This window comes from Canis lupus, chromosome 8 (assembly GCF_048164855.1).
Source record: "Canis lupus baileyi chromosome 8, mCanLup2.hap1, whole genome shotgun sequence".
Taxonomy (NCBI): Eukaryota; Metazoa; Chordata; class Mammalia; order Carnivora; family Canidae; genus Canis; species Canis lupus.
Genome location: NC_132845.1, coordinates 74,370,717 through 74,387,257, shown reverse-complemented (window position 1 = coordinate 74,387,257; position 16,541 = coordinate 74,370,717). Strand labels below are relative to the sequence as shown.

General features: G+C 35.9%; 1 protein-coding gene across 12 annotated transcripts in view; it reads right to left on the bottom strand.

The window, feature by feature from the left end:
* Nucleotides 1–16,541, bottom strand: part of AUTS2 (activator of transcription and developmental regulator AUTS2) — a 1,131,932-nt gene that overhangs the window by 636,628 nt on the left and 478,763 nt on the right. The window contains exon 1 of one of the 12 annotated variants that reach the window (XM_072837556.1): nucleotides 4,326–4,385. The exons of the other annotated variants lie outside the window; for them this stretch is intronic. Within the exon in view, the coding sequence (XP_072693657.1) occupies nucleotides 4,326–4,370 (45 nt within the window). The 5' untranslated portion in view covers nucleotides 4,371–4,385. Of the gene's footprint in view, nucleotides 1–4,325; nucleotides 4,386–16,541 lie in introns of those variants that run through there. 12 annotated transcript variants of the gene reach the window in all.

Here is a 16,541-nt window from a genome sequence, read left to right as displayed (position 1 = left end):
ATAGTCAGGCTTTTTATGAGGCCATATTTATAAACTCCAAAGAATACCTTAAATTATACTAGGCCCCTGCTAATCTTATTTTTTTTTTTTTTAATAGGAGCTTACCTTAGCTTATGTCCTGCTAATAAATGCTACAACATGTTCTGGAGACAGCATGCTGATTCTACATATTATTTAAGATGCTGCCTTTGCCAGAGTTTCCATTAGCAGATACTTTAAGGTAGCTGCAACCTGATCTGTTCTGTACAGACTCACCGACAGCTCTGCCCACTGGAGTGTGGTACTTTCTTTTTTTTTTTTTAATTTTTATTTATTTATGATAGTCACACAGAGAGAGAGAGAGAGAGGCAGAGACACAGGCAGAGGGAGAAGCAGGCTCCACGCACCGGGAGCCCGACGTGGGATTCGATCCGGGGTCTCCAGGATCGCGCCCTGGGCCAAAGGCAGACGCCAAACCGCTGCGCCACCCAGGGATCCCACTACATTTACTGCATTTTATCCTAGAAGAGAGCAGCCTAACAACCATATGCAATACGCATGGTGAGAGAAGCGGAGCATCAAATGTGTAGATGAGAGCTTGACCCTGGATTACCATTAAATTTAGCTCCTGGTTTCCACCAAGTCATTCACAACTGAACTGAAGACAGTGTGGTAGGAAGGAAAAGGAACAAGGGCAAATCTCATTCAGATTTCCCACTCATTATCAAGTGCCTGTTACCAGCCGTTACAGCTGACGATGTGTAGAATACAGGAAGGAGTAAACATCCAAATTGATTGTAAGATCTAACACATTAATTGCACAGATATATTCGGCACTAGAAATCAATGACCGAGTAAAGAGTATGAAGTACATTCTTAAATTCCATCTCTGACAATGTGGAGTTAGTGAAGGTGCTAAGTGCCCAGTCGCTTTGTGATGACCTTTATATCTCACACATATGCATGCACACACATACAAACACACAAATAAAGATCAAAAGCCATGTGCTTTTCCAATTTAGTCTATCTAGGGATAGAATCTTAGGGAAAAGTCACCCACCACCAAGGACAGAATGATCTATGTAAGTAAGGCTTTTAAACAAAATGATTCAAAAGGCCAAGAGATCACATCACAGTTCATGGAGATACAACAAGCCCTGCAGGATGTACACTGAGTTCTCGTTTCATTCATATTGATTTTTCCCCCAGAAAATACAATTTCACAGATTAGTATCAGCCAGTATAACCTCACATGAAGGTTCTTCGTTTAAATAATGACTGCTCTTGTGTGGCTTCATATTTCTGATTCATATTTTAATTACAGCACTTTATTCAATGCTGCAGAACATAAACCTTTTGGCCAAGGTGTCAGAACCCAGTCACTGAGAATGCATTAATAAGGATTCTTTTCAATTTCATCCCTCTCTGGGGGAGAACAAAAACACAAGACAGAAGAAACAAAAAGAGGGCGGAAGGCAGCAAAGCTTAGTGTTGATGCTGCCACAGATCACATTCTGAGGATAGTACGCAAGAGTTGATACTAGTTATTATGCCTAGGAAAAACTTAATTTCCACCCTAATTTCAAGGTTATATACTAATCTTTCTGGAACACTTTGCTAGAGGAAAGACAGGATGATTTTAAGTTTCTACTTGAACTCAGAACTATTCTTCCTTTTGTATTTTCTTGGGTTTAAGAGAATGGAAGATAGCTGACTTCAATAAACATCATTCCCTTTAGAAATATGAATAAACAGTAAAAATAATAAAAGTCACATGAGTATAGTCCTTTACATAGTATTTTCACATATGTGAATTCATTAAATTTTCATAATCCCATGAAATAGTACAACTATTTCCATTTTACAGATTTGAAGCTTTGTTCAGAGAGGTTGACCAGTAGTCTCAGTTCACATTAGCTACTGAGCAGCTCTTGAATCCAATGTTGTGGAGATACAATGAATGGGGATGATATAACAATACCTTTGTAAATATATAAGGGTCTATATATGTGTATAACAGAATGTTCTGCTAGAATGCTATCTTACTGTCCTAAGAACTATGTGCTAAATTAATATCTAGAGGTATATGGATCAGGTGGCTTTGCTCAATCCCATAAGCAAACGGAGTCAGTTTATTCCTTGTAAATTGCAAACCACTGACTTCAACAGGATTAGGTAAGGTGCTTTTTCTTTTAAAAGTCTATCACAGACTTTAGTGCAGATGGAGGTACTTAATAAAATTTTATTGAATACAAAGCCAATATAAAAATTGTGGGTAGTTACATGATTATTTATTTTAATCGGTCTCTCCAGTAGCTTATAAAGTAGACTAGAGACATGTCTTCCCCTCCCCCCCACCATTGTATCCCAAGTGCCTAGCATAATATCTGGCATACAGTAGGTACTCAATAAATGTTCAATGAATTACATACATTCACGTGTTAAGTGGATGTACGTATTTGTAACAGAAATAGATTAATGCTCATTCATTACCACTCCTAAAAAGTATCTCTAAAATTTAAAAAAAAATGTTATATACTTTCTTAACGAGCATATGGAGCATTGTCTCTGAATATGAAGAAAAGCATTATTAGGGAAGCTCCAAGAAGTGCACAGGGTTTACGAGACTTGTGTGTATGAGTATGCACATGTCTACAGAGAAAGCCTTAACCACATAAATACCCACACACCCACACACACACACCCTTAATCTGTGATCTAATCCTGTCAAGTTTACTGATGATTGCCTTTCATTAATCAAAATCATTAAAACATATTTGCCCAGCCCTCTGCTTGTCTGCAGCAGGCAGCTTGCCAAATATTTCCACAGAAGTAAATGAGATCATTCCTTGGTAGCACCCAAGTCCTTTAGAATTCAGGAGTTTTTCAGTTCACATTTCAGGTTAATCTTTTCCTTTCTTTAAGAACAGAACATCCTCTTTGCAGATCTCCCTGAGGGCTTGGTATTTGCAACATCAAACAGAACATACAAACCACTGCACCCACTTCCAAATGCCTATTATACTGTCAACTGGTTTCCTAACTGCAACCAAGGGAGAAAGCTTAGAGACTCCTAAGCTATTTTGGGGGAAGGGAACTGCTGGAAAGTATGCATAATTTCTCCAAACTACCACTGCATTTTGTTTCACTAAAGAACTCCTAATAAGACGGGCACTATTCCAAGGAAAAAAAAAAAAAGCAACTGGAACACTGACTATAAATCTCACCCCTCTCCCCCTTTTATTTCTCTCAAATTTCCAATTGCTGGCAGGCTCTGAGGGTAGGGGACTGTCATGCATGGCTACCAAGGACTCTTTTCCATACTACTTAATGAATCCTAATAAAATGCAGATCTATAAGAAACAACATTCAGACCAGGGTGAGAATTGCAGCAGTGCCTTCTGGTACCTTATGACTTATGTTTTACTATTCATGTTAGGGTGCCTAGGAAGGGCTATAGGAGAAAGGGGGAGGAAAACAGGCAGATATATGCTTTTAACTTTCAAATCAAACAAGTATGTTCTGCATGTTTCCTTTGCTTCTTTAGAATCAATCCTAAGTAATACAAGCCCAAGAGGAAACTGTGGCTGTCAGCCTGTACCAGCAGGGATTCACCACCTTAATTGCTAACAGTTCATGAATATTTGCTCCAAAAGGACACCATGAATGAGTCCCAAGTAGGACAAGGCTTCCAAAGCATGCAGCAATATACAAAACAAGCACTCATGGTGCACATACACAAATACGTATATAAACACATAAATCCTCCTAGGTGCAGTATTAAACCATTTATCTTCTCTACATGTCCACATTGTCATCTTTCCTTCCTAGAAGTTCCTCACAGTTGGTTACTACAGGAGAAAAAGAAAAGTTCTCAAAGGGCTGCATGTCAGAAACACAGAATTGATGGGAGGGCAGTGAAAGATGAGAGCACAGAGGAGCAGCAATAGGGGCTTTCCCAAAAGTGGCACATCTTTGTGCAGAGTGAGTAAAATCACAAAATGCTGTCATTTCCTTCATGCAGCCCCGAATCACCTCTTCCAAGAAGGATGGCCTGGCCTCACACAGCTGTGAAACCGTCAACACATACAAAAAATAGGTATGTCTTACAGACACTAAACAGATTCTGGGTAAAGTCCTCAAAGGCTGTTGAGTTTAGATACCTGACAAAAGCTCTCTGTTCACACTCTGACATGCTCTATAAACACCTGACATGTTCTCTGCCACCTGTGTGTTAGCAAGGGTCACTTATTTTTGATACAGAATCTCCTGGTCTTAAGCCCAGGCAGCCTAGCAGCTGAAAGGGGCTGACTCACTGTGTGTGAGATGCATTAGATACAGCTCACCTGTACGTGCCCTTCGTGTATCCTCATAATCTTCTTCCTCTCCATTCTGAGTTAATCTTTCAACTTATAAGTTGATAAGAAATGCATCCACTGTGGATAATTTCTTCCCTCTAGAGAAGGCTTTTCTCTCATGCAAAGCCTGTCCATAAAAGTGAAGGAAGGAAGACAACTGAATCACTTGTCTTGTTTAAAAAAAAAAAAAAAAAAAAAAATCCAACTGAAAATGTTGCTTAGATCCACGGGTGCTATTGAGCTAAGCGAGATTACCACCCACAATTTTTGACTTTTGATTTTTATTTAACAACTCATTTGTATAACCTCGATGAATGGAGGCAGCAGACCTGAAGAGATTTGCAGCTGAAGTTCTATCAAGTTGGAAGGATATGTCAGCTGCCAAGTCTGGAAATGGAGTCCCGCACAGCAAGAAAATGGTGAGAGATTGGTTACAGCCATAAGTAATTGATCTGTCTGAAAATACAGGCTACGAGTCATGGGATTAATGCTGGTGCTCCAGCTGGGCTGCATTGCTCATTTCCCTCTAGCTCTCTGACAACAAAGACATGCCTCTTTCTCCAGGGACAAGAAATTTTTATTAAAATCTTTATACAACTTAGCAGCAAAGACTCTGTAAAAGCATCCTAGAGATTTGGGGAGGAGGGGAGGTGCAGCCATCATAAGGAAATCGTCCCACAATTTTCGTTTGATCTAGTTTTCATTTCAAAGCAGTCCACCAGCCTGCTTCCCATGCCCAACATACTTGCCCCTCAGCTCAGCAGACATGGAGAGGGAGCCCTGCTAGTGGTGAGCTTAGCTGGAGAGATGTGGATGAGTAAATCAGTGGAGAGCTGCAGGGGAAAATAGAGTGGGAAGGCATCCAAAACTGCAGCTGTGCTGGCCCATTAAAAAGCTGAAACTCATTCTGCTGTTCGACCTCATGCTTATCACCACATAACTATTCATCAAAGAAATTTCAGTGCAATTAATTAAATTATTCCCATGTCTGTGCCACAGAGTCGTTATTCCAATATCAGCTTTCACTCACACTCTCTTAAACTCATGTCTGCATGCCAAGTCACTACTCTGGGGTTGTCCAGTCTCAATAAAGCTGTGCTCCTCACCACTCACACAGGCTATCATTTCTCTTTTTTATTGCCATTTATTTTCCACTAGGATTTTGCTGCCAGTATATTGGCAGGACTTCCAGTATATGGATGTAATGAAATCTACCACAGACACTTAACACGGGGTCAGGATGGAGCTCAGCTCATGTGAAGCTGTAATATAATAAACAAATGCTTTCAGAAGGAGGATTTTATCAGCTCAAAAATAGAACTTGGTATCCTGTGGTACCAAGTACAGGAAAAAGTTGGAATCATTTGAAAATTCTTGTGATAATTTAGTCTATGGCTGAAATATGCCTAACACAGGAAATCTGAGCTACAGCAGATTCCTTTTCATCTGTCAGAACTCGTTTATTAAAAATGAGGAGGATAAAAACATACTGCTGAAATTATGTTTTTTTTTAATGCCACCATCTCCTTAAGTCACAGACCTGTAAGGGGCACACTCATATAATTTGGAGCATCTGACTCTTGCTTATGGAACTTTTTACTGTTACAGCTATAGTAAAATTAAGAGAATAAGACATCTACCTGATAACCAGTAGGTAAATATTGAAGGCTTTTCTATTTCTCTCATACATCATGATAGCAAATTATAGCACTGGGACACAGTACACACCTACAGAAATTGACGCTAAATGTATTCTGACAAGATGGCCGCCTTCATATAAATACAACATTGGGGAACAGTAGATAGTATTTTGGCAATTGAGTGCTCATGTTGACTCAGAGCTGAAAAGCAGATGTTCAGACAATAACCAAAGGACCCAGAGGAGCCACCATCTCAGGTGTGAGGACCACCTATTCCTCACCTAACTTCCAAGACTCTCAGGAGGTAAGCAAGCCAAACAGGTCAACATGTGATTATATACAGAGGCTCTAGTGCCTGAGCTTCCATAAAAAACCTCATCAGTTCCAGAGTCTAAAAGTGAAAACATACAATTTTTTTGTTTCAAGTGATGAGACTTAACCCTAACATTCTAAACATCAGATGTGTGGCAACAACTTCTAAATGAACTACTCAAAAATTTCTTCTTTATTAGTACCAGGGTGTAATTTAAAGTTGGATTTTTAGGTAATAAAATGATTAGCTGAGAATCAAAACAGTCTGAAAATTTTCCAAAGTTGTTGAAAACCCACAAATCTAAAAAGCTCGAAGAACTATAAGTACAAGAAACATAAAGAAAACACCAACAATGCAGATCATAATCACATTACTTTTAACTAGTAATAGAAAAATTCTTAAAACTATCCAAAGAAGAGGATCCCTGGGTGGCTCAGAGGTTTAGCACACTGGCCTTCGGCCCAGGGCGTGATCCTGGAGTCCTGGGATCGAGTCCCGGATCAGGCTTCTGCATGGAGCCTGCTTCTCCCACTGCCTGTGTCTCTCTCTGCCTTTCTCTCTCTCTCTCTCCGTGTTTCTCATGAATAAATAAATAAAATCTTAAAAAAAAAATCCAAAGAAAAAAGACACAGTATGTGTAGAAAAGATGAGAGTTGGATCTTCTCATAGGAAGCAATGCAATTAAGACAAAAGCAAAAAAAAAAAAAAAAAAAATGTTTCAAATACTGTGAAAAAAAGAAACTGTCAACCCAGAATTCCACGCACAATTAAAAGAACTTTCAAAAGCAAAAGTAGGGGTGCTGGGTGGCTCAGTTGGTTAAGGGTTGCACTCCTGATTTCAACTCAGGTCACAATCTCAGGGTCAAGAGATTAAGCCCTGCATCAGGCTCCCTGCTGAGCATGGAGCCTATTCAGGATTCTATCTCTCTCCCCTCTCCCCCCACCTATCCCTCCACTCTGACTCATAGGCTCCCCTGCTCCCGCTCACTCTCAAAAAAAAAAAAAAAAAAAGGGGGAAAGAAAAAGAAAAGTAAAATGAAGACTTTTTTAAAACTATAAAAGCTAAAAGAACAATTCTCCAGCAGACCAGCACTTTAAGAAATGTTAAAGGATGTCTTTAAGGCCAACAGTAAGTGATAAGAGATAGAAGTATAAATCAGTACAGAAGAATGAAGGGCATCATAAAAGGTAACAACACAGCTGGTGTAAGAAGCATTTTTTAAATTTAACTTGAAAAGATAATTAATTAAAAATCAGTGTCAATGTAGTATAGAGTTTATAACATACACAGAAGTAAAAAAAATGTACAAGTATACAAAGAAATGGGAGAAACAGAAGTATGTCACTCTAAGGTTCTTATGCTATATATGAATTCATGTAATATCACGTGAAGGTAGACTGTGACAAATTAGAAACACACCATAACAGCTAAAGCAACAACTAAAATAAAACAAAGAGTTATGGCTATTAAGCCAAGAAAAAAGATAAAATGAAATGATAAAAAATATTTAACTGATTTTAAAAAGGCAGAAAAATTAGAGAGAGGAAAACAAAAAATAGATGGAAATTTTTTTAAATAGAAGATGAAATATTTAAATCTAACCATATCAAAATCACATAGAATCTAAACAATCTAAATATCCACATTAAAAAGGCAAAGATAGCATGATTCAATTAAAAAAAAAAAGATCCAAATATATGCTGTGTGAGATCAACATACTCTAAATGTAAAGACACAAAGAAGTTAGAAGCAAAAGGACAGAAAAGACACATTATGCCAATAACAATCCAAAGAAAACTGGAGTAGCTATATTTCCAAAAAACAAAGTATGTTCAAAGAAAAGAATATTTCACAATAAAGTCAATTCATCAAGAGGACATAATGATCTTTTAAAAAATATATTTTGGGGATCCCAGAGTGGCTCGGCGGTTTGGCACCTGCCTTCAGCTCAAGGCGTGATCCTGGAGTCCCAGGATCGAGTCCCACATCGGGCTCCCTCCATGGAGCCTGTTTCTCCCTCCGCCTGTGTCTCGGCCTCTCTCTCTCTGTCTCTCTCATGAATAAATAAATAAAATCTTAAAAAAAATAAAAATATATATATTTTATTTATTTTTATATATATTAATTTTTTTATTTTTTTAAGATTTTATTTATTTATTCATGAGAGAGACAGAGAGGCAGAGACACAGGCAGAGGGAGAGGCAGGCTCCCCACAGGGAGCCCAATGCTGGACTTGACCCTGGGATCATGACCTGAACCAAAGGCAGATAGATGTTCAACCACTGAGCAACCCAGATGCTCTAAGAGGATCTTAAATGTTTACATGTAATAATATAAAGCTTCAAAACAGATGAAGTAAAAACTGCTAATACTGAAAGGAGAAACAGACAAATACAAAGATATGAAAATCCCTTGATAATCGATAAGACAAGTAAACAATCAGGAAGGCTACAGAAGATTTAAAGAATTTTATCAATAATTGACATTTACAGAACACTTCATTTAACAACATAGACAGCATGGTCTTTCCAAGTACACATGGGATATTTACCTAAACTGACCGTATAGCAGGCCATGAAATAAGTCTTGATAAATTTAAAAGTATTCAAGTGATACAAAGTACATTCTCTGATCAAATGATATTAAAGGGAAAATTAGAAGGTATTTTGATTTGGATGATAATGAAACACAGCATATTAAAATTTGTGGGAGAAACCTAAACTAGTACGTAAAAGGCAAAATTTATAGAACTACATGTATTCGAAAGGAAGAAGGTTTCAGCCAATGCTCTAAGCTTCCACCATAAAATGGAAAAAAAAGAGCAAATAAAAAACAAAAGTAAGTATAATAAAAGAAATAAAAGCAGAAACCAATGAAGGAGAAAACTGAAAGACAATAAAGAATAAACCAAAACTTATTTTTTAAAAAGATCAAGGAAAATGATATCTTTAAACCAGACTAATCAGGAAGAAAATAAAAAGGAAGAAAGCATCAACTACTAATACTTACAATGAAAAAAATCACATCAGAGCAGATTCTAGAAATATTAAATATATAAAAGGAAGATATAAATAACACATAAACAAAATAGTATAAACAATTTTACAGCAATACATTTTGACAACTTAGAAGAAATGCATAAATATGATGTAAAATATAAACTATCAAAGCTCAAAAATAATTAGAAAACCTGAATAGTCCTATATTAAATAAATGGAATGTGTAGTTCAACCTTGCAAAGAAAATTATAGGCCCAGATGGCTTCCTTCATAGATTCTACCAAATATTTAAGAAAGAAATAATAACTAATATTATACAAACTCTTTCTGAAAACTGGCATTCTATCATCCAGAATTGCCTCGATATCAAAGACAAAGACACTGGAAGAAAACTCCAGAATAACTAAATTTAACAACATATAAAAAGGACAATATATCATGTTGGAGTGGTGCATATTCCTGTAATAAAAAGGCTACCTTAATACGTTAGCGTTTGAAAATAAAGTCATGAAATTTATCATATTAACAAATTGACACAAAAAATCCATATTATCATTTCAATAGTTTCATAAATAGCATTTGAAAAAAACCTAGTATCCATTCCTTATAAAAATTTCTCAGCAAACAAGAAATAGAAAGGAACCTTTTCAAAATGAAGACGGCATCTAAAAACAACTTACAGTTAACACCCTAAATAAAAGTAGATAACTGAATGCTTTTCAACTATGATCAGTAAAATGATAAAGATGTCAACTCTCACTATGGTAGTACTAGAGACTGTATTTAGTATAATAAGACAAGAAAGAGAAAGGACAGTCATACAGACTGAAGAAAAAAGTAAAACTATCTTTATTCACAGATGACATTGTTGACTACATTCATAATACATATAAATTCACAAAACAGCCACTAGAACCAATAACTGAGTTTATCATGATAAATATATAAAAATCAACTGTATATACTAGCAAAGAAACACTTAAAATTAATAAAACAATATCATTTACAATAGCATCAAAATATGCAGGGATAAATCTGACACCCAAAATACGAAAAATATGTACACTAAAAACTAAAAAACCTACCTATGAGGAATTAAAACCTAAAGAAATAAGGAAATATACTATTTTCATGAATCAGAAGACTCAATTTTGCTAAGAAGTCAATTTTTCGACAAAAGATCCATACATTCAATACAGTCTAAATCAAAATTATTCTACGGTGCTTTTTAATTTTTTAAATATTTATTTATTTGAGAGAGAAAGAGAGAGAGAGAACAAGCAGGAGGAGAGGCAGAGGGAGAAGAACAAGCAGATTCCTTATTGAGTAGGGAGCCCAACATGGGGCTGGATCCAAGGACCCTGAGATCATGACCTGAGCCTAAGGCGGATGCTTAACCAACTGAGCCACCCAGGTGCCCCTGGGGTGCTTTTTAAAAGAAATGGACTAAGTGATTCTAAAATTCATATGGATGCAAGGGACCAAGAATAGCTAAAACAACATTGAATGAACACAAAGTTGTAAGATTTACATCTTACCTCAAAACACTATAAAACTACTGTAATCAAGATAGTAAATATAGGGTGCCTGGGTGGCTCAGTTTGTTGAGTGCCTAACTCTTGGTTTCAGCTCAGGTCATGATTTCAGGGTGTGAAGGAAGTGACAAGTCGGGTTCCACATTCAGCATGGAGTCTGCTTGTCCCTCTCCCTCTGCTCCTCCCCCTGCACATGTAAGTAAGTAAGTAAGTAAGTAAATATGTAAGTAAGTAAGTAAATAAATAAATAAATAAATAAATAAATAAATAAATAAAAATTAATTCTTTTTAAAAAGATAGTAATTAAAACATGTGGTATTGACAAAATAGACCAGGCTTAAGAATTTTTTTTTTTTCTGAAAAGGGCCAGATAGGAAATATTTTATGCTTTGCAAACTACACATGGCTTCTGTCACATTTTCTTAACTTCTATTTACCTTCATAAGCTGTACAAGATCAAGGCTGTGAGTTGTATTTGTCACATGATCCTTAGTTTGGCAACCCTGAGATAGACAAATTGATGAATGGGACTAAAACCATAACTCTTCCAGAAGAAAACGTAAGGAAAAACTTGCAGCTCTGGATTACAAATGACATTTAGAAATGACACCTAAAGAATGAGTCATTAAAAAACTGATAAATTAAAATTCATCCAAATGTAAAACTCTACTCTTCTAAGACACTATTAAGAGAATAGAAAGATAAGCCACAAACTAAGAGAAGATATGTGCAAACCATATACCTGATAAAGGTCTTGTATCCATAAAAAAGAACACTCAGTAATGCAAAAAACAAACAACCCAATTTTTTTAAATGGGCAATGTATTTGTACAGACAGTTCACCAAAGAAGATACAGAGATGACAAATGAACATATAAAAAGATGTTTAACATCATTAGTCATTGGGGAAATGCAATTCAAAACCATAATGAGATACTATTACACAACTATTAGAATGGCTAAAATGAGAAAGATTGACCATACCCAATATTAGAGAGGATATGGAAGCAATGAAACTTTCACACAATCCAGGCAGCCAGGTACAACAGTGCAACCACTCTGATTACTGTTTGGCATTTTCTTGGAACACTTAACGAACACCTAACACATTATCCAGTCATTATTCTAAGTATTTATCTAAGAAAAAAAGAATGCATACTCTACTTGTACATAATAACAAAAAAATAGAAACAACTCAAATGCAATTTATAGGTGAATGTATAAACAATTTCTGGTATAGCCATGGAATGGAATAATACAAACATAAAAAGAAATAAACTACACGGGCGCCTAGGTGGCTTAGTTGGTCTGACTCTCGATCTCAGTCGTAGAGTTCAAGTGCCACACTGGTTTCCATGCTGGGCATGGAGCCTACTTTAAAAAAGAATGAATGAATGAATCAATGAATGAATCAATGAATGAATGAAAAGAAAGAAGAGAAAAGTAAAGGAATGAACTATAAGCATACACATGAAGTGAATAAATCCCAAAATAATTATGCTGAAAGAGGCTAGACTAGGAAAAAAAAAGAGAATATATTGTGTGATTCCACTGATACAAAATTCTTAAGAATGAATACTACTCTAAACTGTTGTAAAACATTTCTTGGGAATAAGGGAGGGTAGCAGGGTATGAAGGTGAAAGAGACAGAAATTACAAAGGGACAGGAAGAAACTTTTGGAGATGAGGGATCTGTTCATTATCTTGATGGTGGTAATGGTCTCATGGGTTTATATATATGTGGGTTTATATATATGTCAAAACTTACTAGGCTGTACAGTTTAAATAGAAGCAGTTCATTACATATGTCAATTATACCTCAATAAAGTTTAAAACTAAAGTAAAATAGAACAGTCTATAATTATATCACTGTACATGAATATTAATTGGATCATATGTTTCTAATATGTGTATTGGCAGATGATAACCTAAAAGCCTTGGCCATATAAATCCACTTAGAAAGTATGAAGAAAATAAATTATCAAGCAAAGAGAGGGCCAGAAGCAAAATGAGGGGGATGGGGTAGAGGTAGGGATGAGAAGCAGTATTAAAAGAAGAACCATTAATGAATCATTTCACAAACCAGAAGTTAGCGATTTCACGAAGTTTAAGGGAGGAAGGTCAACAGTGTTGAAGAACTGAGAGCTCCACAATATAACATAATATGCTTCATTTACTAATGTAGCCTTGGCATCAGGTTGCATGCATAACAGGCACTGAGTAAAATGATTAGAGATTGACTGAACGGGTAGGAAACGAGCAAAATTACTAGATTTTATGACTTAGGAATTTACTGAGGACCTTATTAGAAAATATTTTAGCAAAGAAAAGTAAAGGCAGTCTGCAGTTGGTTAAGGACTGAATAGGAGCAAGGAGGTGTTTTGCTAACAGGAAATTCAAGAAACACAAGACTAAAAGGGCAGCTTTCCCACTCAAAGTTTCCAAGAAGGATTAAAGTTTTTAGATCCACTATATACTGTTCTTGAACTTCAGACACAGTTCAGACTGTTTGGAACAATTTTAGTCCTTTGGGAATTTCATCATTAAAACCAGAAATAAAGTACTAAAAGACCAGCTGTATCTATAAATATTTTTAAAACATATGCAACAAGTAAAACCTCTCCTCTTTTCTCTACGGAGACATGTGATCTTAGCCTGGCTTCTGCTTTGAATTAGAAATGCTCCCCACTCCCCACCATAGGATGATTTTTAAAAGTTTTTAGGATGAAATTCCTTGTAGGAGAGATTACAATAAATCATCCATATACCATAAAATTTAATTTGGAAGTTCCAGGTATTAGCAAATCAACATTGTAGGCACGTAGTCAACACAGGATTGAAAAGCCATTTTATTTCCATAGTTACATTCTTAGGATTAACAAAATTATTTTTGGAATGGATCTTGGAGGTAGGGAACCATAATGTTAATAATACCTCCCTTCACACACATACACAAAGCACAGGAACAACAGAACATCAGGTAAATCAATACTGCAACACACACACACACACAAACACACACACACACACACACCCCAAAGGAAAATCCACCAATTTTTCCATTCCTAAAAGTACACACTAACTGGCATCAGCTGGGTTTTCATTTCTTCCCATTTACCAATTCATTAACAAAAGTCTGATTTCTATTTACTAAAAGTGACTTTTCAAAGCTATTAGATCACCTGGCAATTCTGTCAATAAATTTTAGCAAGCACATTTTATTTCTAGTTAAAGTAAATTAAACAAAACATTCTTCAACATTGAGTGTGCTAGATGAGTGGAAATAACTCTTTTCTTTAACCAAAAATGACTCACAAAAATATATTTTTACTAGAGCTGTCTTAGCTGGTTAAGTAGAGACAGAAGACCATTTTCCTTTGAATTTCTAAAGCTATTTTTTAAACTTTCTTTATTTTTCAAGACTTTTCCCTTTAATAATGGTTCCAGAACACGAAGTTTCTTCTATTACTGCAGTACTTTACAGAGCAATTCAACATAACGGCTAACCTCCACCCTACCCCTACACTTCCTTACTCCTCATGGATTAGGGCTTGGAGAGAAAATTCCAAGTAGATAAATTCTCAAGCATTGGCTATGAAGCAAATGCTCAAGGTAACTAAACTGCCTGCTTCGTGCCCAACGCTCCTCCTTACTTACCTTTCAACTTGTTGGATTCCAAAGTCTTTCTGTGATTCTAAGGATATGTCACACTTCTCTTCAATACCCTCTAATGTAATTTTGAATATGGTAGAGTCCTTCAAGTGTTCTTAGTATCTAGCATTCAATATCCCAACTTCATATCCTGGAATCAGGAAGATTTCCTATATTTGACCTTTGCATTTGACCCTTTTGCTATATTGTAAACAAAAATCTCACCATTCACACAAGATCATCAATGACCTTGTTTCCCATTTGGCTTTTAAGAGTCTGATGCCCTCAACTGAGCTAGCCAGGCAATCCTGATTTGGATTTTAAACAATGGCATGTTGGTAATGCTGAACAGCCAGCTCCTTGGGAAAAGATGTATGCTTGCCTACATATGTACACATTTATTAAAATCTTATTGATACAAAAGATATCAAGCAAACGATTTACAAATGAAACTAAAGTATATAATCTTTTTTATTATAAATTCCAACCAAACAGCCAATTGATTTTTACAGAATTCCTCTGTTGAAGTACATGTGACTCTTCTATCTGTAGCCACTCGACGTTTGCATCTGAAGAATGAGTATAATTCTGATGTGAAACTTGATTGGTATATTCAAACCAGTAAAACAGAAGTGGAACAACTAAGACTTATGTCAGAACTTCATTTGTCAAGGACATGAATAACCTTTTCCTTGAACTGGATAATAGTTTTTACATTTACCAATATGTCTTCAAATTTTTGTGCTACCCATGATGTAATATATAATTTCTTTTATACAAATAAAACAAAATTTAAAAATATATATAACAAAATTTAAATTTAATCTATATTGGGGTGCCTACGTGGCTCAGTTAGTTAAGCATCTGCCTTTGGCTGAGGTCATGATCCCAGGGTCCTGAGTCCTGCACTCAGCCCCCTACTCAGCAGGGAGGGTGCTTCTCCCTTTCTCTCTGCCTGATGCTCCCCATGCATATGCTCTCTCACTTTCTGTCAAATTGATAAATATAATCTTTAAAATAAATAAATATGTTTAATCTGTATTAATAACATTTTTGCCTTTATATTTTTTAAAGTCTAGACAGTCAACAAAGCAAGTGATCAAGTCTGGTTTTGTACTGTTTACCAAATTCTGTCGTGTAAATACTACAATCATGGCTGATTTCAAGCTATGGAAAGAATGGCACTAAATGCACAGTTGGGAAGGGATGCTCAGTAGCACATCATTATGTAGTACTTTCACCAAACAGTAAGATCAAGGTCATAACAATTAAATGTAACAAAATAATTGGAAAGTAATGAGTTTGGAATATTTATTATAATTAAGTAAATTTAACATAATTTTTTTTAAAAAACCAAGTTCATATAACTTAATTTTTTAAAACTGTGTTTGACAACTAGCTCACAAAATTCCTGAAAATTTAACAACTGGTTCTTTTAAATTGCTAAGAAGCACACCAAAGTATAATCCTTTTGTTGTTACAAAAGTAAGCTTCCTGCTTCCCTATCATTGGGAAATGGCATTTGAGTTCTTCCCATTAGTGGTTAAGGAGTGCATGAACTATGAACTCCACAAGTTTATTTACAACCAGGCTGTCTTCCTTGATTGTTAGTTATGAATCTGTAGAAACACTGGTAAACCTACCCCTGGCATTACTGTTCCATATTTTCTACCAAATGAGCCAACAAGTTGAGAAGAATAAAAACAAAGAAATAGTCCTCATATTAACAGTTATTTTAAGAGTTTTTTTCTACTCATTTAATAAAAATATGTCTCAAGGCTCTGTTTGCTCCTATCCACAAAATGCAATGAAAACACAGGAACAGACCAGAGTTATACAAAGAGGCACATAAGTTGTATATCAATAGCAAAGTCAAAATCCTTCAATACGAAAGTCTTCTCAGCATGAAATAGGATGAATTTCTTTCTCTACTCCCCTCCATAGCTTGCTTTCTTCCTCCTCTGTTCTCCTTTCCCACCTGTCTTCCCTTCTCCCTTCCCTTCCTTGGACAAGTTGGGGTAAGCAGATAGTGAGAGAGACTCAATCACCATATCTTTGCCCTCCT